The sequence below is a fragment of the Haliotis rubra genome, unplaced genomic scaffold, assembly GCF_003918875.1.
Source record: "Haliotis rubra isolate DU_JTF1 unplaced genomic scaffold, ASM391887v1 Scf344, whole genome shotgun sequence".
NCBI classification, from domain to species: domain Eukaryota; kingdom Metazoa; phylum Mollusca; class Gastropoda; order Lepetellida; family Haliotidae; genus Haliotis; species Haliotis rubra.
This window is the reverse complement of record NW_025767018.1, coordinates 924401-951527: the sequence shown is the minus strand read 5'-3', so window position 1 is coordinate 951527 and position 27127 is coordinate 924401. Positions and strand designations below refer to the sequence as shown.

The 27127-nt window shown below is 38.1% G+C and overlaps 1 protein-coding gene and 2 long non-coding RNA genes across 5 annotated transcripts; all 3 read left to right on the top strand.

Annotated features, from left to right (window-relative positions):
• Window positions 1-565: 565 nt before the first annotated feature.
• LOC124284766 (gastrula zinc finger protein XlCGF57.1-like) lies at window positions 566-23808 on the top strand. Of its 3 annotated transcripts, none has more exons than XM_046720871.1 (4): window positions 595-847; window positions 11980-12077; window positions 19463-20463; window positions 23213-23808. In XM_046720871.1, exons 3-4 carry the CDS (start codon window positions 19488-19490, stop codon window positions 23611-23613), a joined length of 1377 nt encoding a protein of 458 aa, XP_046576827.1. In that variant the 5' UTR covers window positions 595-847; window positions 11980-12077; window positions 19463-19487; the 3' UTR covers window positions 23614-23808. The 3 variants fall into 3 exon arrangements, 2 of the variants coding, with proteins under 2 accessions (XP_046576826.1, XP_046576827.1); XR_006900641.1 differs by lacking the exon at window positions 23213-23808 and adding an exon at window positions 22599-22742 and having other exon boundaries at window positions 694-847; window positions 19463-21839; XM_046720870.1 differs by lacking the exon at window positions 23213-23808 and having other exon boundaries at window positions 566-847; window positions 19463-22275.
• On the top strand, window positions 7633-26864 carry LOC124284780. Its single transcript, XR_006900644.1, has 3 exons — window positions 7633-7644; window positions 11029-11035; window positions 26793-26864. It is a non-coding gene; the product is annotated as an uncharacterized LOC124284780 (long non-coding RNA).
• On the top strand, window positions 24222-24701 carry LOC124284778. The gene is made up of 2 exons (XR_006900642.1): window positions 24222-24283; window positions 24595-24701. It is a non-coding gene; the product is annotated as an uncharacterized LOC124284778 (long non-coding RNA).
• Window positions 26865-27127: the final 263 nt, after the last annotated feature.

The window sequence follows — 27127 nt, the reverse complement described above, 5'->3', positions numbered from 1 at the left end:
ATGTGAGTTATAATTAGAGCACATGTCTTTGTTCAAATCTGGGTATTAGAACTACATGTATATTGAATGTATTACATTATATGTATTACATATATGAGAGACGTGTATTAAGTGATGTATGTTTTATCATTCAGGGCGTTTTGTTAATTCGGTTATATGGACTGAGAGCCAACTGGGGATCTCCATATCCTACGCTACCAGTGCCGGAAAAAAATCCCTGAAAACCTCCACAAGTATTCGTCCTCATTAAACTCTCATCTAAGAATACCTCTGTTACATAGACACGAAAAAATCAAATGTATTACTATAATATTATATGGTCTCTGTTAGTGGGAATATTTTAAGGGGAAGACCCTTTTTGCATATTTTGGCCTTTCTGAACGTAAATTGAATTACTTATTACAAGAAGGAGTCCAGGATTTCATCAAAGCCAAGGGGTCATCTCAAAGGACACAAAAGTCGAAAAGATGGACATTTTCCAACGAGAACGTGTAAGAAACGCAATTCGCTTGATGTACAGTTATAGTTTTAGATAACCTGGGCCGCGTCTCGAATAACGCAATGTGGCGCTAACGGCCCCAGAGTCTGTTTGAGCCTGCGCTAACGCTCCAGGCGCAACAGACCCAGGGAACCAGGCTGATCGCAATGTGCGCGCGCGCGCATAGGGAGCCGGGAACCAGCTTAATACTGTGCCCTCGCAAGCAAATATGGCGGACAAGGTGAGTTGTGTTGGGAGCCAGAACGGTCATTTTCTTTAAAGTCTTCAAGACTACAGTTGCAATACGTGCCGAGAAAGAACGCCCCTCCAGTATTCAAGTTCACGAAATCGTCGTCAAACGGGCGAAATGTAAGCTACGACAGACATATCATTCGTTCGCAATGTGTCCGCTGCCGGTGCTGGTTTCTATTTTCTGCCTCGAAATTTTGCTGGACTTACCAAAACATTGATTCTCCGCTAAACGCACATTTCACGTATTTTGTTGTCCCTGTCGTATGTATAATCAGTCATTTTTTATTAATAGGAATTTTTCAACCAAATTTGGTGTGTTGCTAGAGAGAAGTTTCAAAAACAACAAAACACTTTGATTTTCATACCAAAAAGTTTTATTGCAAAGTTATTAGATTTAAAAAAAATTCAGCCATTTTGTTTGGTTAGGAACATTTTAAAAATATTTCTGCATTTAACAAAAATATGTTTAATTATTCTAGCTCTGTATTAGTATCTTGTCTATCCATTTTAGTGACAATGGTCATATATTTACCACATACAATATGAAAATCTGACCCTGCAAGAGTAGCACCGTATCAATCATTTTTAAACTTTTCACAAAGTTTTCATGAATAATGTCTACATATGACTAATACATCAGCAAAAATAAGCATACATAGTCATTGTCATGGTAAAACACTTCTTTTCATCCCAAAAAGTGACATTCAAGTTAAAAAATAATATTTTACAGTTTTTATAAAAATGTGCTCGACCTACACATTTTAAGGTCATGAGATACAGATGAATGGAAATGTAGTTCGAAGAATATCTAGAGTTCTACCCATACAATTAACATGTTGGGCTAGAGCAAGGGATAAGTAATCAAAATACTCTTTGTTTTCCACACAGAAATTTTTAATATTTTTTTTATTAGCATTCAAACACACACGCTCAATAAAAAGGTTACGGCATTTCTTTCCAGCCATATATTTGCTAAGGTGTTTTAAAAAATATTTCTACACTTCTGAAAAATATTTTTATGCATTGTAGTTGTTTATTGGCATCATGTCTATCTATTTTTGTAATAAAAGTGATATATTTAACATATACAACAGCAAAATCTGTCACTGACAGAGTGGTACCCATCTCTGCTGTTTCAACACCATTACAAACTGGCCATGTATAACATGTATTAATGACTAGAAAATGACTACAAAAAGACAACATATGCATACAAGGCAAGTTTCATGTTAACTAAAGTCTCTGGAGTCAAAAATATGTAACAATCAAGTAAAATAAGAACCTCTTGCTCCTTTCTACAGACAGGAACAGCAACCGTTTATCTTTCTACAGACAGCGTATGTACCACAATGAAATGAATAAATACGGCTCTACTCCTACAACATAATCCATGAAATATGTATCAGTATCACATGGTTGAAAACTAAACCTGGCCCTAGGAGCAAGAACAAATCTTAGCTAAGCCTTTAATATCATTTCCAATATCTCATACATGACGGATTGATATCATTACATAAATACCATATCTGATATTTAGACGTCGGGGTCTGTTTTGATTGTGCAGGGGTGGAAATAACTTTAAAATTGCTAATGTACTCTGGAACAGTGGCACATGTAAAAACACTTGCCCTGATAATTTTTCCACTATACCGACTGTTTTCTTGCTGATTTTTTAAATAAGCAACATAAGTAACATTGGAAAGTCAACTGGACACCAGTACAGTGTGACATACAAATTTGCTTGCCCGACAGAATAAAACAGTGGACACGGACGTCTGGCAATGGCTTATTTCCACCTCTGTTGTGATCATAAATACTTAAGCAAATGAAATAGTTTCCAACAAATACAGTTTCAGTTGCAAGGTATTTCATGATCATGGGGCTTATATATCCATTTTGGCAAAGTTCAATGCACAACATACACACAAGCATTTTTCTTTGAAAGAGTGATACCCAGTCCTGCTCTTTCAACTCTATCACAAAGTGGCAATACATGGCTGGTGTCAATGTCGAAAAGAAATAACAACAGCATACAGGTCAAGTTGTATGATAATTACAAAATCTGAAGTAACAATAGCAACTTATCTCTGTCACTTTGCAAAACATACGTAGCCTTTCTTGTTCTCTTTCAATTGGTCAGCCCTGGTCCTGAAATTTAAGAAAAATATAAATGAATGTATTTCTTAACAATATGGCACTATTAAGATCATGACTATTTGATGGCCCTAAATGTAAACAGTAAATGATTAATTATCTATTATTGTTATTTCAGCAACAATAGTATGTTAATATATTAAGGGATTTTGTAACTGGAATGCCACTGAAAATAGAGATAACACAAGATATAATGTTGCCATGGTCAACTGCCAAATGTAACTAACTTGTGTATACTATGCCATATATAGACCTTTCCATGGCTTATTTCATGGGCGCCGCCATTTTGTGGCAGCCATTAAGCGGCTGCAACGATGAACTGGTCTGTGCTATTTGTAACGCCGCGGCAATCTATGACGTTGCAAACAAGTCTAGACGGTGCCCAGTCAACGCTTACGCCGCGAAAAACAACGTCTACTTACAGGTCCAACATTACATCTCGTTTTAGGGATTTCTGATGTCATGTCTAAAACAAACATTGCAGGTAAGAAATATTTAACGCATTACTAAAGTTTAAAGAAATGACCAAGTAATGTCAATATCATGTGCATTTTGTTGTAACTCGCTATTGTATTGTGCACGAAAAACTGAAGGCCTTTAAAAGTTGAATTTAACGATGAAACTGCATGTAAACTATAGGCACGCCTGTATCTTATAAGGCCTGTGTTCTGAATTTGAACTTGCCTGTATTTTCAAATATGTATAGGGCATTTAAATATTTCCAAACATATTCCCCTAATGTTGTCTTGTTTATATTTTGATTTGATAGGTCAAGAACCATCGTCAAAATTTATTATTTAGCTATATAAATTTCTAGATTTACACGCGTAATCTCTTACTAAATGCTCACAAATGACTACGTTTTGACTATACCTTGACCAAATAATTTGTGAAAAATACCTTCTACTTTTTTATCTACATATTTGTGTTATTAAAAAGTACTAGTATATTTCTTATTTATCTCACACAAATTAAGACGTTCTCTTGTAACTAGAAGTAACAGCTGGTTAAATATAATTAGGTCAGATAGTTATCTCAATCTGTAATGAGGCTAGGTCAAATGTGATGAGTGGGTATGGTTATTATTGTACTTTCTGTTACAGAGTCACTACCTGAAGGCAGTGCCAAGTGGGTTACCAATAATACTGGAAAGTGGCCTCAGATAGGATATGAAGATATTATTGACTACCTCATTAAGTCCCACTCATTTGATTCCAAGGAAATGAAAGCTTTTCGAGCAACATATGCATATAATTATGTGCAGAATGGATGGTTAGGTGATATTCAAAGCATTGTGGAAAATGAAGTTCATTATCTTAAAGCCTGTGTGTCACCCTCTCAGCCAGGAGCCTCTACAGTTCCTTACAATGCATGGATTGCTGCAAGGAAAGATGGTACTGTATTAACTGCATGTTGCACTTGCCCAGCTGGTCATGGAAGGTCATGTAGTCATGTTGCAGCCATTATGTATGCTGTACATCTAGCCTGGTTACATGGATATGCTGGTAAATCTTGTACTGATTTACCTTGTACATGGGGACGAGGGACTGACAGCAATAAATTACTCAGTGAATTAAAGGCCATGAATTTCAAGCATCCAAAAAGATCTGATGATCCCAGTCAAGCTGCAGAAACGCGTCTACATCATCGAAAAGCAAGCCCTACAGATTTAAGCAGTTTGTTACCACAGAAGACTTTACTGAGCATGTAAATAATTCTCCACTTTGTTCTCTTTGGAAACTGAAGGGTACACTTCTCCATAAAACATTTTCAGCCACTGAAAATGTAAATCCTATCTGCAAGGAAACGTCAAATGATGAATCAAGACATGGATCTCATGATATTGATTATAGCAAGACTGTCACAAATTGGAATGTTCTGTTTGCCAGGAATTTTTATGACAAGTATGTTAATCTTCCTGAGTACAAAAGAGAAGAATTAAGTAATTTAACATTAAACCAGGGTGCATCATCAAGTCCGCTATGGAAAGACAGCGAAGCAGTAAGAATACCAGCATCAAAGGCCAACAGTGTACCTAAAACAAGTAGAAGCGACCCTGAGAAATTCCTGAACAATCACCTGTATGAGAGATTTAAGGGTAATGACAACACTGCTTATGGAGTGACCCATGAACCCATAGCAAGGACACATTATCAGGATATTTCTGGGAAGAAAGTAATGTGTTACAGGAACTGTTATATCATCACATGAACCATTTCTGTCTGCTAGTCCTGATGGAATCATTGAAGATTCTGCAATATTAGAAATAAAATGTCCTACAACATCTGTGCATGCAATGATTGACTCGGGAAAAGGTGATGTTGAAACATTGAGAGTGAACTAGTTCTTTACTCAAAGGGAGAAATGGATATTTCACTCAGGTGCAAATGTGTATGTTCTGTACAGGAAAACATCAGTGCACCTTTCTTATGTGGAGACCAGAAGAACATGACAGAGTCCTGCTTGATGTTGCATATGATTCCAGCTTTGTTGACAATACACTGTCTAGATTAAGAGCGTTTTATTTTAAACATATGCTGGTCCGGTTGGTTGATGACTTCAAGGCAGGTCGGTTCGTGTTGAGTGAGGAATACAAGCAGTTCTGTGTGTCACCGTAGCATGTGTAGTGTAAATAAAGCTGTAACAGCATCAACACATAAATTACACAGCTATGCGCGAAGTTTGTTGTTTTGTTAGAGCTGAGTCAATAAATTGCTATCTATCTAATTGATGTGATGTATCTACTATGTTATTGACTTACTGTTGATGTTAAAAGAATTTGTATATAACCTGTAAATGTGTACATTTCCTTCACTCACTGACACTCAAATGAATAGTAATAAAATCAAAGTTGTGTATTATGAATTGCTGATATTTTATGAAGAAAATTACAGTTCAAGTCAAATACTATTTCACATGCTAGTAACTTAAAATAAATGTTTAACATATTTAGGTTGAATAATAAAATACAATGTACCAGTATGAAATGAATATGTGTTTTTGTTTTTAATGAACATGATCAGTATTTATATCTCATGTAATTACTCACACTTAAGATGAAATCTTTAACCCCCTGAAACAGGAATATTGTTGTCACACATATCATGGGACCATATATACAGTTACAGAAACTTGTGAGATTTTCCTAGTGGCCCAAGTGGTGATGTATCTGTGAAAAAAAAAACACTTTTGGTGATCACTAACTGCTATTGTTTTCTCCAAAATATCAGTGGCCCAAAGACAAAAGTGGTGGCCATCTGCCACTGGTAGTTTCTATCACTGTATATATGGTGCCATGCATATGGCAGTCTAAGGGTTAAGGTGATTTACAAGTTTGATTTCATTGAATATCTATAGGTTGGTATTTAAACATAAAACAGCAATGAAAACAAAAATCAAGGTGAGGGGAACATTCAGTTTAATGATTTAAACATCAATTCAATGAGACTATGTATTTATAATTTATCATTCTTGTTGGTGAAATATCACATTGCAAAATCACATACATCTCATAAGCTTAAGCAGCCTACTAGATGTCTGAAACATACATGACTACTCAGTCTTTGTCCTTGATGAGTTCTGGTCTGAGGTTACACAGGACTGCACACACTTTGACTATCTTATCCAACTTTTGAGCGGAATTAAGAGGTAGAACCTGATTCAATATTCTGTAAGACTTCAACCTGGCAATTGCTCTTTCTACATGTATTCTTACAGATGCAATTCTTTGTGTTTCTATACACTCTGTAGCACTCAGTTGTTTACTGACCCTTCATAAAAGCAGGAATGTTCAGTTTCACTCTTCTAGCATAAAGTTCATTGCTTATTGTAAAGCCTCTATCTGCCATTACCTCATCACCAGGTAACAAGTAGTTTAGAAAACCCGAGTTCTTGGTGATATACACATCACTTGCACGACTCCCCATAGCATCTTGAAACATACATAATATATCCATTGGGAGCAATAGCAACAAAATTTTGGCAGTATTGTGACTTTTATATGTACTGTAGGTTTGAGCTCTAACCTTCAATGAAAATGGGCGTTGCAAGAACATTTCTGTACAGTCAATAATGCAGGTAGTGTGTGGATAGGTAGTCTTAAAGGACATTGGCATTGCAGATCTAATAACATCTCTTGGGAGCCAAACAATGCAATCCTTTAGCTTTCTGGCTAAAATTGAGATACAAATTCCAAAATTTTACTTGCTAATTATGTGGAAATTGAAAATCTTCTCGAGATCATGAAACTGAATTCCAAGCCTAAGTCTCATAAGTGTGAGTAGTGTTTGATCTGAGAGTGGCATCTTAATGTTTGACCTTGAGTACAGATGTAAGATAAGTTATTATTGACAAAAACACCTGTAGAGTAAGTCCAGTGTAAAACACAGAATCAGTGTCAGTCTTAATACTGTCTGCAGAAAAGGCAGGAAAATTAACCTGAACAGAGACATTCTTTGTTTTGGTGGGTGTAGTGCTGGGTTGCATAATGGTGATCTACTGACTTGTTAAAATGAACCTGTACTCCTACAGTTCTGTTTGGAACTTTTATCATAGGTCTGTGAAGACAAAAACAAGACTTCTGTTTACAACAGTCACAATCACTTGGTCTGGAGTCATCATTCCCCTTTTCCTTCTCTTCAGCTTGAGATACAGGTTGATCTGTCAGTTCAGCTTCAGCATGGCACTCCTCAGTCAGTTGATTGCTCCTTGGGGTCCGAGAAACATCAGAGAGGGTGTGGAAAATGGTCCTTCTTCCTTGTGTCACCTGGAGAGTGGAAAGTTAAAGTATAACAGGCTATTATACTTTTACATCAATGAACAGTAATAAATAGTTAATAACATAATTGTCAAAATAACTTTCGTTTAATACATCACTAGTAGGACTATTTGTACATTACATTAAACTTAAAGTACACTAACCTTCGTTGATATCCCAAATTTAAGACTGGATCAGGATTTTGTTTGCTTGGATGGCCATCAAAAATGAATTGAGCATATCTGAAAAGAGTTATAAAAATAAAATAAGTACATTTCTATTTGCCAATGTCACTCCAGTAACTACAATGGGTTATCACATTTTCAACAATTTTTTCCTCCTGTTAAACACTAGAGCCGTTAAATAAAGAAATTCTTTACATCCCTGTTCTATGTGTACACTAACGATACACGGAGGGTAAAGTAATTAAGCAATAATAAATTACATAATAAATTAATCCAGTAATGTTATTAACTAATTTTAAGGAAAGATATATTGAGTAAATAATGATAAATAGACTGTTTCCTCTCAATATTTTTGGGCATATTGCAAGATATCAGTAAGTTTCTACAATACAAATGTCTCTAGAATAATGATTTGTAGCACATAAGGTTTTAAAATGTTGGAATATTTTACTAGTAAAAATTGTCGTTCAACCCTTTGTTGCATAGCTTTACCCTACAGTGCATTAGGTACCTCCTATACTGTAACATAGGAGATGCACCAATGCTACTAAGATCTTTAGCTTCTGAGAGTTTTGTGAAGCGGGGTCCAGCACTGTAGGCCCTACATGAATAACAAAATATCTAACGTTTCATTATCTCTAGTTATCAGATGGGATAAACTATTGTGCCACTAATTATCTTGATAAATACATACCACACTGCTATCAGATGGGTGAAAATCCTTCCGATTAACACGTGACACCCAAACACTACGGCGATCTTCATTCACAGGAAACCTATGGAGATGATAGGGGAAATAAACAAGGGCAGTCCTTCCATGGCAGTTTATGGACTGTACAGGGCAATTCCTTCCATATCGTGAGATTTCTCTGGCTATTTGTACAGTCTTTCATAGCACAAATTCTCCCTGATCCACGTTCATAAGGCCTACCTCTGTCCCGAGACATATTTTGAAAAAACAAGCAAGTTGCCAGGCGTAAAGCGTCAATGTCAATTTGCAGCAGCTTAATAGGCGGACGACACTAAGCGCCACCACAAAGGGGATATATTGAAATTGGACTGATCGGCAGTAATAAATGGCTTATATTCGTTCATTAGTTCAGGATACATCATATTGCAAGTATGAAAAATGTTGTCACTCACTTATTATGTAGCAAAGACGGTATTTCCACGCTTGTAGACAAAAGCGATCTCAGCTGGCAGGCTGTAAGTTACTTCCGGTATAGACAGTGGGGTCCTTTTCATTTTTATTTCGACATCGGTCGGTAATTTTGGTATACACTGCATCATCATATAGACCTTTGTTACATATTTCCTTTGTCCCTCCTGCAAGTACCTGATAACAATTCCATGTATTGCAACCATTTGTATAAATATGCTATCTTATTGGCATATATATCTATTCTAAGTACATGCTTTCATTACCAGTTATCCCAATCTGTAAAACAGTTATGTGCTTTTTCTTTCTAAAGTTAACTTGAAAAGATACATTTGGTCGTACCTGAAGTAGAAGGTTTGTTACCGTACTTTCATTTTTCATCAGGTATGTGAACTCTTCATCTGTAAACGAAGGGATTCTGTGCAGCGTAGTAGTTCTAAACCAATTGTTTTCAACCACCGATGACAGCAGTATCACAAATGTGTGTGAAACTAAGATAGATAAACTTGACTCCAACTGTAGGCCGAATTTTCCTTTTGTAGCATCAGATACGTTTTAGTCAGATACGTGTAATAGCATGTGAACATTCAGAGTTTGTGTTCCAGTGAATTCTTATCTCCGTTTAATATAATTATAACACTGATGCAAGAGCACACTACTTCCGCCCATTGGTTTTGGCGGGACAAATTTCAATTTGACGACGATCGCCGAGGATTTGTTACTGTTAGTCGACACTGGTAAGTGAAGTTCAAAACCATACATTTTCAACAATTGTAGGTAATTAATAGCTTTGTATGAATTGTATTCAATAAATGTGCATCTATGGACTCACATATATCAGAAATAAATAAAAACTTCCACAAACTCGCTGCATTCGTTGAGTTATGTATTTAACGTATCTTATTTGGTGTTAACGTACTTGATATGATTATATGATCGGTTTAAAGAATTGTAGTGCATTGAATCACACAAGCAATAGGTATGATCATTGATGCGTGTTTAGTGATACCTATAGAATAAAATTATGGTCTGGCTTCTAGCTGTAACATATAGACTGATAATGTATTTGACGAATCTGATAAAATTGATTAACATATTTGACGAAATTGATATATTCTGACATGGATTAAACAAATGTCAACAGACAATTATTCAGTGACGCACAGTAACATTTGCAAACTTCCATTTACCCATAAACCCCCCTCATTATTTTGAATTTTACATTGTAATTTAGATAATTGTTACTAGTGTACAATTTCGAACACATTTCAGAAAATGCGCAAGATGTGTGCCCAGTATCAACAGGAGTATAGAGAACGTAAAAAATTAATGATAAGGAATACCTATAGAGAAAGAACGAGTACGGGCCAAGTCATATAGAACTCCAATAACTCAACTGGCTAAAGAGAAACAGAAACAAGTTAGAGAGAATACCGGTAATAGATTATACAGTCAGCGGTATAGGGACAGACAAAACCAGAAAAAGAAGGGAAAACAAAACAAAGCACTAGAAGTTGTTGAACCAAAGATATCCCCATATTAACTATAGCCATATTTTATATTTCATTTGGTCTTTTGTTCATGTTGCATTGAAATTGTTAATGTTTGAAATGATATCTGCAAGCATCAGATATGTTCACTAAATCTGATCGGATACGTTAACTGTGTGATTCCCAATGGTTTTGTTGTGGTTTAAAGGTATAGCATAGATGCACATTTCCAGTTACAGTTTTGATTCTAAACCTAAACGTGAATGTAAAATACTGGCAAAGTGCGTGCCTGCCTTGGACGTCTCGTCATGGTTATGTTAAGTGACTGAAAATTTGAAACATGAAATGTTTAGAATAAAATATGGAAAATCATTGTTGTTTTTTAATATTATCCAATAGTTCTACTTATTTTGTTTTTGTCATGTGTTGTATTAAATTCTTATGAATTATCTAGCATTCGCAAGATGCAACAGGTTTTCTTTCTGTCTGGTTTGAAATATCTTATCTACTTAACGTATCTGACATTAAACAAAATGACTACTCTTTTTCAACAGTCGATATGTTTATAAGTTATAACCATTCTTCATTTGCGTCCACCAATTACAGATTCTGAAAAAATGTATCCTAGATTATCTCGACAAGCTTTTAAATTATAAGAATTGTTTACTTCTTTTTTCTATCACTAAATCTCAGAAAATGTGCATTTTGCGGAGAGTGTGTGTAATTTGTAAACGCCCAGTAAAATTATTTACCAGGAGAAGAAAAGTTAGGTCTAGACTTAACAATGCTTACTCAATGAAATCATGTTGATAGGATTTGTCATTGCTTCTGATATTTGGTCTCTTCATTTCCTTCACATCAGAGGCAATTTATGATGCATTTGTTTTTGTGATTAGATAATGAAATAATTCATAACATGACTGAACAATTTAGAAGACATACTGGCTGGTAAACAGTTATCACTGCGTACCAGTTATCACCAACACATGGCTGTAGTACTTGCGCAGACAGCTTGACTTGTACTTCAGTAATATTTAAAGCACTGAGGGGGCGATGGGGTAGCCGCTCGTCAAGCCGAAGACCCGGGTTCGATTCCCCACATGGGCACAATGTGTGAAGCCCATTGCTGGTGTCCTCCACCGTGACATTGCTGGAATATATGAAATGCCCTTACTTGTTTCAATATTCATTTTCAACATCTTTCTGAGGGAAGGGCCCACTGATTTTCCCTTGAGTCTATTCAGGTTGCAATTGATATAAATTATATACCGGTAAACAAAATTAATGATAAATATGTATGTGACCTACAACTTTCTTTCCATTTAAGAAATGCAAAGGTGAAGGTTTTTAATGTAGCTAGAGGCCCAGTACTTGCTTTGTTTCATCATATTTATTTTGTGTTATTTCTCATGACGATCAGCATGACAAACGTTGGATGTCCAAAAGATTGAAATGTTGATTAAATGCAATGTCATCACAACCATTTAATTCATTTCATATTTCAGTTTTATGAAAGGAACAGGTCAAAGTTGAAGTCAAGTAATCTACCCCTTTCAAATGTCTCTCTGACATAGTGACATCCAGATATCTTCAATTGTAGTTGGTAAGTACATTTTATGTTTTTGTGTTCAATGCAAATAATTCTATAGAGTGTATATGATATATATCACAAAGACTTTCTGTGGGAGAGCTCCCTTGTAGCATGTGTATCACAAGACCTTGGAAAGGAAATATCCTGGAACAAAGTTTCAGGCCTCTTGTAACGCTTGCCTGAACAAACCCTATCGCTATCTGTTGTTGTGGGCAGCTGCTGTAACTTAAGTTCATGTAAAGCATGAATCTTGCTCTGGTCCACAACATGACTCCCATTTGTCCGATGCCTGATTTTCGGCAAGAAGATTTTCAACACTCAGTATCTGGAACAGCCTTTACACTTCCAGATGGTCTCCATTGGTCTCCCTCATACACTTAGCAATTCAGGGTGTTACATGCTCAGCCTTGATCTCAAGATGTGTATCTAGATGTCCCGATCTTCTATGGTCGTCAGAAGTTTCTTTGGCTTGTCTTTTTTAAGGAATACTTGGCATTTCTACACCCCCAAAACCTGTCACAGAGCTCCTCCATAACATGGGGATTGGGTTCAAAGTGTACACAGATTATCGCATGCAAGCGCATGCAATACCTCAGACACTCAAGAATCAGATTGACTTCACCACCCAGTTGAGGAGTTTAGGTGGAGACATCGGAGGGAGTGACAACATAAACTAGCGGAATAAAGTAACTGTGCGTTATTTGATGTTATGTCATATTTTAGTCCAAAAAGATAATAACATGATTGTGATGTTTTCCTTAATCACTGTTTAACTGTTGACAGGATAAGATTGAAATCTGTATGATTTGAGAGATGTGGTGTCAAAAGTCAGTTCACAAATTCAGCATCGTGTATGTCCACCATTGGTGTTGATGCAGGTTTGACAGCAACGATGCATAGATGAAACTAAGTGATTGAAGAAAGCTTTGGGAATGATATTCTATGTCTGAACCAACGCTTGTTCCAATTCAGCTTAGTCAATGGCTGATTCTGGGTTGGATGTAAACATTGCTCCATTTCATCCCAAACATGCTCAATAGGGAACGGGTCCAGAGAAACAGCTGGCAAGGGGAGTACAGGAATGTTCTTCTGTCTCAGGAAATCTGTCACAACACAAATAACATGTGGACAAGCATTATCTTCCTGAAGCTTGATGTTATGTCTCTGTCCTTGAATGAACAGCTGCACATGAGGCCCAATAATATCATCTCTGTATCACACTCAGATTCTCAGATTGCCACCGACAAGGATAAGTTGTGTCTCACATGAGATGTGATGTCGCCCCATACCATTACGCTTTCGCGACCAAACTGTCGATGGTGAACAACTCGCGTGTCAGCATACCGTTGATATTGCCGTCTGTACACCTTTGCCCTGCCATCTGAGCTGTCCAGTAGGATTTTTCGACTCTTCAGTGAACAAAAACACCATCCCAAACCTGTCTCTAGTGCCGTCGATGCTGTCTGCATCAGGCAAGACGTGCCTGTTGGTAACGTTGGAACAAAATTGGACAAATTGAGGGCCATCTGGACTGGATGTTGTACTCCCTCAATCGCCTCTGTACAGTCCTGGAAGTGATTGGACGTAAACCAGGAATGGTCCGAGCAGCCAAACTGGCAGTCTGAAATCTATTCCTATAATGGGTCAGCCGAATGTGGTTGTGACGTCGCTCGTTGATGGCCGATTCGAGGCAAATCTATCATGTCGGCATAATGTTGAAAACGTCTCCATAAAGATTAGATTGTGTTTCGATGGACACCAAAATCTCTAACCACTTCATTTAGGGCCATTCCAGTCTCCAGCATACCCAGCGTATTATTTTCTGTAAGCCATGGCATGACGTACTCGCAGTTTAGGTTAAAATAACATGTTTTCCACAAAATTCCGTGCAAAGTGCTTTGCTACATGTTTATTTCGGGTTATTTTTGTAACTTTTCAAATAACTGCTATTTTATGCAATTTTATTTTGTGCACAGTTACTTTTTCTGTTAGTAAGATGGGATAGAAAATTGTATAACATCCCTATGTTTACATGTTCCAACATAGGACAGGCGCGCATCTTAGAAATCGTAGATAAAAACTGTGACAGCACTCGAAAGGCTTCTGTAAACTTCGAGGCAATTCTGAAGGAGAAGGGACTGAAAAACTGCATGATGAAACAATTGGAATGATCACGTATATGGAAGGCCAGGTGCATCATGCTTGAGGACCAGTTCAAGGTTCAACGAACTACGGGGGGTTGGCGATGTCTCACACCAACCATTTTCAACAGAACTGACAGAACAGGATCGGAGGGTAACAAAAGTGGTCAGATTCTTGCTGAAGTAGTTGTTAGGCAGAGCTTAAAGAATCACCATCCGTGGTGATAGGTGAACGTGAAGATTGCCGTGCTTCTAGGTCGTCCTTTTAGTCTTTTTGCTAGAAGAATGGCTGAAGTCTTCTGTATGTAGCTTGTAGTCACAGTCTTTGGTTTTCTAACTAGCCTTCTGTACACAACAAAATCATCGTCATCCAAGTGATCACAGACAGAACATTGTTTTTTTACAACTGATAACTCTTGAAAACTTCTTACATATTAAAGTTCATTTTGATAGGACATGTGCACCCTAATGCGACATGCAGTAGAATGAAGACTAGGGCTTGGACAGGTACCTGGGACGGGTGGGTAATGAGTTGGAACTGGGTACCCGTCACGTTACCCTGACCCGCTTTGACTAATAAATGAAGACTTAATTGAATGTGTTTATAATTATTATATAGAAATTTTTAATTTAGGTGTCACACAACGTACATTCTCAATAGATTAAAAATTACACATATTCACAGTACGTTGTCCGGCTAGAAAAAGTCTTTAAAGAGCACGAAAGCGCTAAAATATAATTAAAATATATATCTACAAGATATTTATATCTTCAATGAGATTGGACTATTCATCGATCAACGCAGTGCAAAACTGTGCTATGAGATTTTACCTAGGTCTAGGCTATCGAGGCTATGGAAGTTATTGGTGACATGGGATGGAACCCTGCAACTAAGTGTACGACAAGATATATGCTTGATTCGTTACTGGAGGAGAATGATGAATATGGACCAAGAACGTACAGAGCCCTATGTTTTTTTTTTGTAATTGGGAAAATAATCAAGTACGGAACAGACACAAGCCTTGGCACTTAGCGTTTTACTGGCGAATGAACACATTGGGAATCACCAAAGAAGCTCTTTTAAATAACATCATCACTGTAAGAAACTGTGAAAAACTATTGTTACAAGCTTGTATAAAAATATGGGAAAATTCATCACACCTGGAGAACGCAAAACGACGATCAAGGAAAAACAAACTGGCAGTTTTTTGCAAGGCTTAAAAATGTTAAAATTATTGTTCTGAAATGACTCGAAATGTTTCACAGTACAATACATGATGTATTGTATTGTGAAGCATTTTGAGTCGGGGTCATCTAAAAAAATTATGTATTTATAAAAAACATCTTTATGCCTCGCATAGACACAAGGGCTTTAGAATCAATAATTAAATATTTGATATAACAGATGCCTATGTTTTAACACCTCAAAGTCTCACAGACGTGCCCTCGCTTTGTTCAGGACAGGTACAGCGCCTCCGCGTATAGAAACCGGTCATTTTGAAGGAATCGAACTTACAGATAGAAGATGTTTTCAATGCCCAAATCGAGTTGAATCGGAACAGCGTTTTATTGAAATCTCCACTTTATGACGATTTAAGAGAAGACCTTTTAACATCAGCAAAGTTTTTCATGCCACGTTTTACCCTCTTGTTGGAACCTGAGAAGTCATCACTCCTTTTATGCTCTCAAGATCTTATAAACGTATGTGCCAAAACCTGCTTTAAACATGTTAAAACCCTTATAAGACGCGGACAAATGTCATATAAATAAGTTTAACATTTCATGTTAGTATTTTTGTATATATTTTCTTAAGTTCAATTGTCTTTTTTATCTACTCATATGCTTCCAGTATATTGCTCTGTGATATTTAATTATCAACCGTCTCTCATAACTCCATGTATAATATTTACTGTATATTTTTATATGTATTATTATTTATTTTAATGTACATATGGTGAGACGTAAATAAGCAATCTGTCTGTCTGTCTGACTATTGTGATTGGTTTATGAGTCCACGGGAGAGGGAGAGAGGTATTTACTTTGAAAACTTTGTTTACATTACATCGTTTACTTGTTAGTTTAATGGTATACACTTGTTATTTATTACCGTCAATTGTATTTTGCCTGTAGATTGGAATGGCATCTGTTTGTAGCTCCTGGTTTGTTACGGAAGGATGTTTGTTGTTCAGATGTTTCCACATCGATTACGTACTCCCTCCTTTCTGACTCAGCTGCACTGTACACAAAGTGCATTTTGTCTTTGTGCCTGATGCGAGTATTCAAAATATGTCCAGACGCCACTCTTAATGTCGGCCATAACTGATTTTATTGAAGGGGAATAACTCACAATTAGTGTTATAATGGGTGCCCGGGTGAGGTCGGGTAGTAGGGGGGTCGGGTACCTGAGTAGGAAATTTGGACCCATCCCAGCCCTAATGAAGACACATGGTTGACTGGAGGAAGAAAAGTTACCTTTGGCATTAGTGAGTGGGAGGATGAGACCTTGCAAGATCTGTCCTTATTTCCCCACATTGGCACGTAGGACAGTCAGAAAGACAGACAAGTTATTAACATCTCATTTGTATATACAGGCATCCCTCGCCATAACGCGGGTCTTGGGGTCCATGGATGACCCCCCGCGTTATTAGACACCCGCGTTATAAGTAACGATTACATAACGCGGAACAAAGGCCAAGTAAAATCGTATTTTCCATGGACATAACAAAACTGCTATTTCGTGTATTGTGCCCAGTCAAAACTATATCGTATTGTTGGAGGTGGAAAATACAACAACTTTGTAAATAAAAAAATAGATGTATGTACATGAAACTTGCAATCAAACACCACAAGACATGATAATTCAATTGTTGTTCCTGTCATGCTACCTGTTATTCAACTAAGCCGGAAATAGCAATCAGCTGGGCACACATCAATGTTTTGGTCCAATGTACCGGTGATTCATTTAAAAACGATCCGTAAATATAACATCCACGAATTTCTATTCCATTATCAGAATAATTGATATGTCAAGCAGTTATTCTAACAGAGATCTTATATATTGCTATCGTATAAGTATAATGCATGTTTTCTACGAACATATTTAACATAATAATAAGCATTGCTAAGCACTTTGGGTTACCTGGCTGGATACAATTTACGTAGGAGACAGTTTGACAAGTCACCGTTGACTTCCCGCGATACGTGCCACTTTGATTGTAAAAACAAAATGTTGGCAATTAATTGTCAAATATGACCTCAACGAGTCAATAACGCGGGTCTTGGGGTCAATGGATGACAAGGCTGTAATCTGTTCGTGATTGCTGAGAAAAATGTGAAATTGGTGCTATCGCGGTAGGCGCTGAAAAGCGGACCCTCACGAATGAGGTAATGCCATTTCACTCACGGTTTCTCTGTTGTTATTGTAAACAGTTTTAATGAATGAAAATGGGATTGAATTTAATCAAATAAAATGTTTTTTCTGACATCATACATTCTCGGATGGCTGTGTATACCCGGGCAATTACACGGTGTGTTGCATCATAGCAAACATTGTACTGTAAACGTACTTATTTTCGCGTGGTGCAATTTTCGCGGAATTGACAGTTTAGACTACATCGCGCGGTCAATTTTTCTCGCAATCAGTGATTGCCGAAACTGCCAGCTGTCTCTTTGGCCGCCACTAATAGCAGTGAAAACAAACAGAGTGGCTTAACCTGTCAGGCGGCGTTTATTGCTTACTCACAGGAAATCCCTATCTGTGCGATATACTAGTACACTCACGGAAGTGATGAAAAACACATCAGTCTTATGTTCCGAATTCTGACGATCTGACGAATTAACTTCTACTGTATATGAAGCTCTTTGTGATTTTAAACAAGCCGGGTTGTTGTGAATGAGATGATTGAGTGTTTAGTGACTATTCGCTTCATGATGTACTGGTAAATAAAATCTTAATGAATAAATAAAATACTGCTGTATTATTTCTTTCAGAGTCGTTTCATGGTAATCTGTTTTGTATCAAACCATCTGTCATGTGACCAATTTCCATGGCGGCCACAACACATGGCTGTTTTCGCTAATTCGCGATGGGATTTCGCTCATTATTTAATTATGTTTTGGGAAATCCATTACAGCGACAGTTAAGTATGATTCTTTAGGCTACTATCAGTTGTCATTTTAAGATTCCTGTAGATTTCTGTCTTCAAACTTGTGTTATGGTAACAACTCAGGGGCGAGCGTGGCTAGACTGAATGAATGACAGGTTTATTAGCGGTGTATATGATTTTCGCTAAAATGTTTTGCTTGAAAAAGCGAAAATAAAACCTGCGCGAAATATAATACGTTTACAGTAAGTACTCGGCTGATAATCGACATGTCTTTATGATAATGTTATTACGATGTTTCATGCTGTTCATCAATTATTATTGAAAAAGACCCTGCATGTTTTAAGCATCTGAAAAAACATGGATATATACGATAAACACTGTTAATTGCAATCCGCACTGAATTTCACTAGTTTACTACGTGATTAACCAGAGCTCAACAGCGGATTTGTTGATGTGCTATTTTCGATCACGTGAATATGTGTGATCACTGGGCAACTTTTATGGGAGCCACGGTTTACCCCGCGGTTTAACCGAATCCGCGGTATCGCGAAGAGCGTTATTGCGAGGGATGACTGTACATGCATAAAATATAATTCAATGGAGCTAAAATGAGCAATGCCTATTGAAATAGACAGTAGTAACAAAGTATTGATAACAACATCATATCATGCTGGTTACAGAAACAACAAACAATATCAATACAAGCTGGCGGCTCATTGCCCTTGCAGTCATTAACATGGCATGATGAAGATGTGTAATACCGTCCATGAGGATGAAATCCTGTCCATTAGTACTAGTAATTGGTCATCTGTGCTCATCAAGTATGTCAACCCAGAATTGCATACCTGTCATTGTGTCTCCTGTAGCATATGGAGATCAGTACTTCATGCTCTACTGATCCATCTCATGGTTGAACCACCTCCATAGCAGATGTTTGTTATGTTGAGATCCTTCTCCTTGTCAGCAGAACACTCAGTTCCAAAGGTCTGCAAAGCCTTGACAGTATCTTGATTCATCAGTGAAAAGTCTATGAAAATCAACTTATTTTCATTTTTCCAAAACAGTCTGAAACCATAAATAGATCTTGTGCCATTCTTCAGGAAATGCGATAACGTGATGAAGAAAATTAACAACTCCTTTATTTTTTCAGTGAACACCACAACATCCACAGGTTAATGATGGAAGTAGAAAGCCAACCACAGACTCCTGGTTCTGTTACTGAAACATGTGTTATGATAAACCATGAGAGAAATGTGAGGGAAACAGGTGATCTCAAGACACCATCTGTTCGTGACACAGTGGAAACAGATGACGTCAAGAGACAATCTGTTAGTGACACACTGGAAACAGATGATGTCAAGAGACAATCTGTTAGTGACACACTGGAAACAGATGACGTCAAGAGACAATCTGTTAGTGACACACTGGAAACAGATGATGTCAAGAGACAATCTGTTAGTGACACACTGGAAACAGATGACGTCAAGAGACAATCTGTTAGTGACACACTGGAAAAAACAGGTGATGCCAAGCAACAGTCTGCTATAGACACTCTGGAAACAGGCAATCTCAAGAAGCAAGAAGATAAGCTGGGTCCATCAAAGCAGCTTCAGTGTGGTGATGGTGGTAAAGCATGTACAAAGTCAGGGGACCGTCTGCAACGTATAAGGATTCATAATGGAATCAAATCTTATCAGTGTATTGTATGTGAGAAAACATATACACTATCAAGTAGTCTGCAGAGACACATGAAGATTCACATTGGACAAAAACCTCATAATTGTGTTGAATGTGGGAAAGCATTTGCACAATCAGGTTATCTGCACACACACATGAGAATTCACAGTGGAGTCAAGCCTTATCAGTGTGATGAATGTGGAAAAATATTTACACAATCAAGTAGTCTGCTGAGACATATGAGGATTCACAGTGGAAAGAAACCTCATAATTGTGTTGAATGTGGGAAAACATTTGCACGGTCAGGTCATCTGCACACACACTTGAGGGTTCACAGTGCAATCAAGCATTATCAGTGTAACGAATGTGAGAAAACATTTGCACAATCAAGTAGTCTTCAGAGACACATGAAGGTTCACAGTGGAAAAAAGCCTTATAAATGTGTTGTATGTGGGAAAACATTTGCACGGTCAGGTCATCTGCACACACACTTGAGGGTTCACAGTGCAATCAAGCCATATCAGTGTGATGAATGTGGGAAAACATTTGCACAGTCAAGTAGTTTCCAGAGACATGTGAAGATTCACAATGATATAAAACCTTATAAGTGTGATGAATGTGGGAAAGCATTTACACAATCAAGTATTCTGCAAGCACACATGAAGGTTCATGGTGGCATCAGGCCTCATTTGTGTATTGTTTGTGAAAAAACATTTACAGCATCAAGTAATCTTTGCACACACATGACGATTCACACTGGAATTAAACCTTATAAGTGTGATGAATGTGGGAAAACATTTGCACGATCACATTATCTGCAAGCTCATATGGAGATTCACAGCGGAATCAAGCCTTACAAGTGTGGTGAATGTGGGAAAAGATTTACACAATCCAGTGCTCTACAGAGACACATGAGGGTTCACAGTGGAATCAAGCCTTACAAGTGTGATGGATGTGGGAAAGCATTTGCACTATCACATAATCTGCAAGCTCATATGGAGATTCACAGCGGAATCAAGCATTACAAGTGTGGTGAATGTGGGAAAAGATTTACACAATCCAGTGCTCTGCAGAGACACATGAGGGTTCACAGTGGAATCAAGCCTTACAAGTGTGATGGATGTGGGAAAGCATTTGTACGGTCAGAACATCTGCAGAGACACATGAGGATTCACACTGGAATGAAACCTTATAAGTGTGTTGAATGTGGGAAAACATTTACAGAATCAGGAACTCTGCAGACTCACATGAGCATTCATGGAGGAATCAGATCTCATCCATGCATTGTGTGTGAGGAAACATTTACAGTTGCAAGTAATCTTCACACACACATGATGATTCACACTGGACTAAAACCTTGTAAGTGTGCAGTGTGTGGGAAGACATTTGCACAATCCGATAATCTGCAGACACACATGAGGACTCACAGTGACATTAAAGAGGTTATCAGTGTGTTGAATGTGAGAAAACATTACACAATCAAGTAGTTTGCAGCGACACATGAAGATTTACGGAGGAAAAAAACGGTTGAATCAAACAAGTAGTTTGCAGAGACGTGAAGATTCACACTGGAATGAAACCTCATTAGTGTTCTGAATGTGGGAAAACATTTTCATGATCAGATTATCTGCAAGCTCATATGAAGATTCACAGCGGAATCAAGCCTTACAAGTGTGGTGAATGTGGGAAAAGATTTAGAGAGTCAAATCATTTGCACACACATATCGAGGATTCACAGTGGAATAAAAAGCTATAAATCTGAAGAATGTGAGGAAACGTTTACACAATCAACTTATCTGCAGAGACACATGAGGATTCATAGTGCAATCAAGCTTTAAAGTGTTGTGAATGTGAGAAAATATTTACACAGTCAATTACTCTGCAGAGACACAAGATAATTCACAGTTGAATAAAAACTTACAAGTGTGTTGAATGTGGGAAAATATTCACACAATCAAGTGCTCTGCAGGGACACATGAGGATTGACAGTGAAATAAAGTGATTTCAATGTGATGTATGTGTGAAAAAATTTGGACGGTCATATAATCTGCAGACACACATGAAGATTCACAGTGAAATCAATTGCTTTGATAAGATTGAAAACTCATCAATGTAATGAGCGTAAACATAACAGATAAATGATAAATCAGTGTAAATATGTGTCCTCACGTTTTGTTCTTGAGTTCTAAATTAGAAAATAAGTGTTATATCTTTTAGCTAGTTAGCGTCCACTAGAACAGTGCTGTTTTCACATTCGTATACATATTACACAGAACTAGATGAACACATGTATTGTCTTGTCATTATTTTGAAAACTTGATTTTTCTGATGACGTATCATTTCTAGCATTGTTACATACCAGGTTTTGTGGATTAATGGAACACCAGGAATACTACTAGAAAACTACCACTTTGAATCCATGACAGTGGGAGAATGATAGGGTCTCACTCATAGGCTCTGGTATTTGGCCTCTGGTTTACATTCATGTGAGAATCCATTATTTTCATTGTTTTAAGTACAATATTGAACCATACATAGATCTAATGACAATCTTGTGGAAACATTTTATAATGTCATGAAGATAAGTAACAACTCATCTATGTTTTCAGTGAACACTGGAACATCCAGAAGTTAATGATGGAAGTAGGAAGCCAACCACAGACTCCTGGTTCTGTTACTGACACATCCTTTACAATAAACCGTGAGAGAAAACTGAGGGAAGCAGGTGATCTCATAAAACAATCTGTTCCTGACACACTTGAAATAGATGATCTCAAGAAACAATCTCTAACTGACAGGCTGGACATAGGTCATCTCGGGAACCCATTTGTATCTGACACACTGGAAAGAAGTGATCCCAAGAAACAATCTGTTACTGTGGAAACAAGTCATCTCAAGAAACACCAAGATAGTCTTGGACCATCAAAGCAGTTTCAGTGTGGTGAGTGTGGTAAAACATGTACGAGGTCATCAGGACTGCTGGCACACATGAGGATTCACAGTGGAATCAAACCTTATCAGTGTGTTGAATGTGAGAAAACATTTACACAGTCAAGCCAACTGCACACACACATGAAGAGTCACAGTGAAATAAGACCTTATCAGTGTGTTGTATGTGGGAAAACATTTACGCTATCAAGTAGTCTGCAGAGACATGTCAAGTCTCACAGTGGTATAAAACCATTTCAGTGTGTTGAATGTGGGAAAAGATTTCCACGATCAGGTCATCTGCAGAAACACATGATGATTCACCGTGGAATCAAGCCTCATAAGTGTGATGAATGTGGGAAAACATTTGTAAGATCAGATAATCTGCAGACACACATGAAGTTTCACCGTGGCATCAAGCCTTTTAAGTGTGGAGAATGTTTGAAAACATTTACAAAATCAGAAGATCTGCTGAGACACATGAGGATTCACAGTGGAATCAAGCCTTATAAGTGTGATGAATGTGGGAAAACATTTGCACGATCAGATACTCTGCAGACACATATGAGGATTCACTATGGAATTAAACCTTATAAGTGTGAAGAATGTGGGAAAACATTTGCAAGATCAGATTGTCTGCAGAGACACGTGAGAGTTCACAGTGGAATCAAGCTGTATAAGTGTAATAAATGTTAGAAAACATTTACACAATCAGCCACACATGATGATTCACTATGAAATGTGAGGGAAGAATGTGGGAAACATTTGCATGGTCAGGTTGTTTGTGCCTGCAGACGCACATGAAGATTTACAGTGAAACCAATTGATTTGAGATGAAATCTCTTCAGAGTAATGAGTGTAAACATTATAACAGATAAATGATAAATACGTCAACATGTTATCAGATACTCATTTAACTATAGCATATGGGATGGTGAGGTATCCTACTGGTTAAAGCCTTCACTCGTCATGCCGCAGACCAGGGTTCGATTTCCCACATGGGTACAATGTGTGAAGTCCTCAGATGTAATATTGCTGGAATATTGCTAAAAGGGGCGTAAAACTAAAATCACTCACTCACTAATTATAGCATGGGCTTTGATCCCCAGAGTCAGGCACCTAGTCGCCAGCACACAAAATCAGCCGCCTAACCCACTCAACCACTGCAACTTCCACAAAAATGGAAGTCGGACAAATGGTAGTCTAGACTGCGGACTTTGTGTACCCCTAACCGCCAGCACACAGTCACTTTTGTGGAAGTTGCGGTGGCTGAGCGGGATAGGCGGCTGACTTTGTGTGCTGGCGATTAGGTGCCTGACTCTGAGGGTGTGGGTTCGAATCCCGGATGGGACTCAACCCAACAAAAGTACTAGAATCTGTACTTTACTAAGAAAGTGTAATCCCAAATATAACATCTTACATTTGACCACTTTCTAAACGGCACTGTGTAATCATGGAGCCTTCGGCCATGGGAGCCTTGGCAATTTACACTTATCAAAGGGGGTACACATTGTCCGCAGTCTCGACTACCAGTTATCCGACTTCCATTTTTGTGGAAGTTGCAGTGGCTGAGTGGGTTAGGCGGCTGACTTTGTGTGTTGGGGACTAGGTGCCTGACTCTGAGGATCAAAGCCCAGGGTGTGGGTTCTAATCGTGGATGAGACTCAACCCAACAAGAGTACTAGAATCTGTACTTTACTGAGAAAGTGTAATCCCAAATATAACACATGTTACATTTGACCACTTTCTAAATGACACTGTGTAATCAAAGTTCATTATTGTTCCGATTGTTCTTGTTCTAAAGTATCACCAGTGCTGAACTAGGGTTCCTGTAGCAATGGAAATGTGCAGCCACCTGATGTTGAGAAATTCCTATAATGACCATCCAAGTATCCTTTTGACGTTGTGCAGTCGTCACGTCATGATCTATGGTGCATTATATGTTTAATGTTTGGAACGAACAAGTCTTAAATGATCATGCTTACCAAATCGACATCAGTCTTTGACGTTTTAGTGCTCCATGCACTTATTCGAGATGATTGCCCCCAAACACTGAATTTATGAAACAGCACATGCATACGTGTTCATTTCCATTCACTTTTTACTGTTGACATGTGCATTTGTTCTTTTGTTCATTTGTTCTAATTTGTTCTTACACATGGCTTGCACGTTAACGTTATTTAACATCTTTAAGTGTCTACGCGTGGGAAAAGGTAAAAGTACGCCAATCTGGGTTATGTATATTTAATATCAATATGGCTGACTGACAGCCTGAGGTTTTACTCAGCTTTTTTTACTTTTCTTTGGGCCTTTGACTTTTGCAGTTATATGCTTCAATACTTAATTTCAATAGAAATGAATCGGTCAACAGGCCTTGTCTTTAAAACCTTACAGTGCAACATTGTTTATAAGCAATTGTTTGTCGACTCTCCAAACGATCATCATCATGACCGCTATGTCGGTAAGTGCTCGTAGAATCTCCATACCATCATTGCCAGGATACCCAACACAAAGAGTGAGTGAATGAGTTTAGTTTTACGCCGCTTTAAGCAATATCACGACGAGGCACACCAGAAATGGGCTTCAAACATTGTGCACATGTGGGGAGTCGATCCCAGGTCTTCGGCGTGACTAGGGAACGCTTTGACCACTAGTCTACCCCACCGTCCCCCGAACACAAAAAAGACACTCAAGTGGAAGATCACGAGATTACACACTTCAAACGTTGATCATCTTGGCGTTATGAATTCTGTAGCAATGAATCCATTGTGAGAACAACTCCTCTACATACTTTTAGTTTAGGAATCCAAGGAAGATGATGTTCCTGACAATATTTTCATGCTTCAAGACATATAAGTCGTTGTCACAGCCTCCGTTTCCGCATTCGTATGTATACATATTACATAGAACTAGGGGCGGTGGGGTAGCCTAGTGGTTAAAGCGTTGGCTCGTCACGCCGAATATCCGGCTTCGAATCCCCACATGGGTACAGTGTGTGACGCCCATTTCTGGTGTCCCTCGCCGTGATTTTGATGGAATATTGCTAAACCATACTCGCTCGTAAAGAACTAGACGGACATCTCAAAACGTGACAGACATTTCTATGATTATATCTCATTTCTACCATTGTTACATACTGGGAGTTGCGGCTTAATAGAACGCAATGAATACCACTAGAAAACTACAATCCGTGATAATGGTAGAATAATATTTTCACTTGCCTGGCGCTCGGCATTAATGTACAACAAGGACTGGTCGGCTCGGAGTCGGTATAATGTGTCTGAGCGGGGCATTCATGCTTCACTGCGGCATGGTATCTCAGTGAGCTAGCACTATAAAACCAGCTTAAGTATGGGCTAGTACAAGCAGCTGCACATACACATACACACGCATGCACGTCGTCATATGAGCGAAATATTCTCAAGTACGACGTAAAACCCAATTTCACCTCACCTCACCTCACTGCGGTATGGTATCTCAGTGGGCTAGCACTATAAATCCAGCTTCAGTCTGGGCTAGTACAAACAGCTGCACATACACATACACACATGCACGTCGTCATATGAGCGAAATATTCTCAAGCACGACGTAAAACCCAATTTCACCTCACCTCCATTGAAAACTGGAACACCAACAAGTGATTGATGGAAGTATACAACCAACCACAGAGCCATAGTTCTGTTACTGAAACATGCGTTATAAGAAACCGTGCGAGAAAACTGAGAAAAACGTGATCTCGATAAACAAGCTATTACTGACACAAAGGAAACAGGTGATCTGAAGAAACACCAAGATAGTTTGATGCCATCAAAGCAATTTCAGTGCGGCGAGAGTGGTAAAACATGTTCAAAATGAGGTGACCTTCTCAAACACAGACCCGTGAAGATCCGGGTTAGAATTGATCTTCAGTAACCCATGTTCGTCGTAAGTTACTAACCGGATCGGGTATCCCTAATGCGTAGATCGGTGCTCATGCTGTTGATCACTGAGTTGTCTGGTCCAGATTCGATTATTTACAGACCGCCGCCTTATAGCTGGAATATTGCTGAGTGCTGCGTAAAACTGAAACTCACTCACGCGCTCTGAAACACATGAGGATCCACAATCGAATAAAACCTTATAAGTGTGGCGAATGTGAGAAAACATTTACACAATCAGATGACAGAGACACGGGGCGGTGGGGTAGCCTAGTGATTTAAGTGTTTGCTTG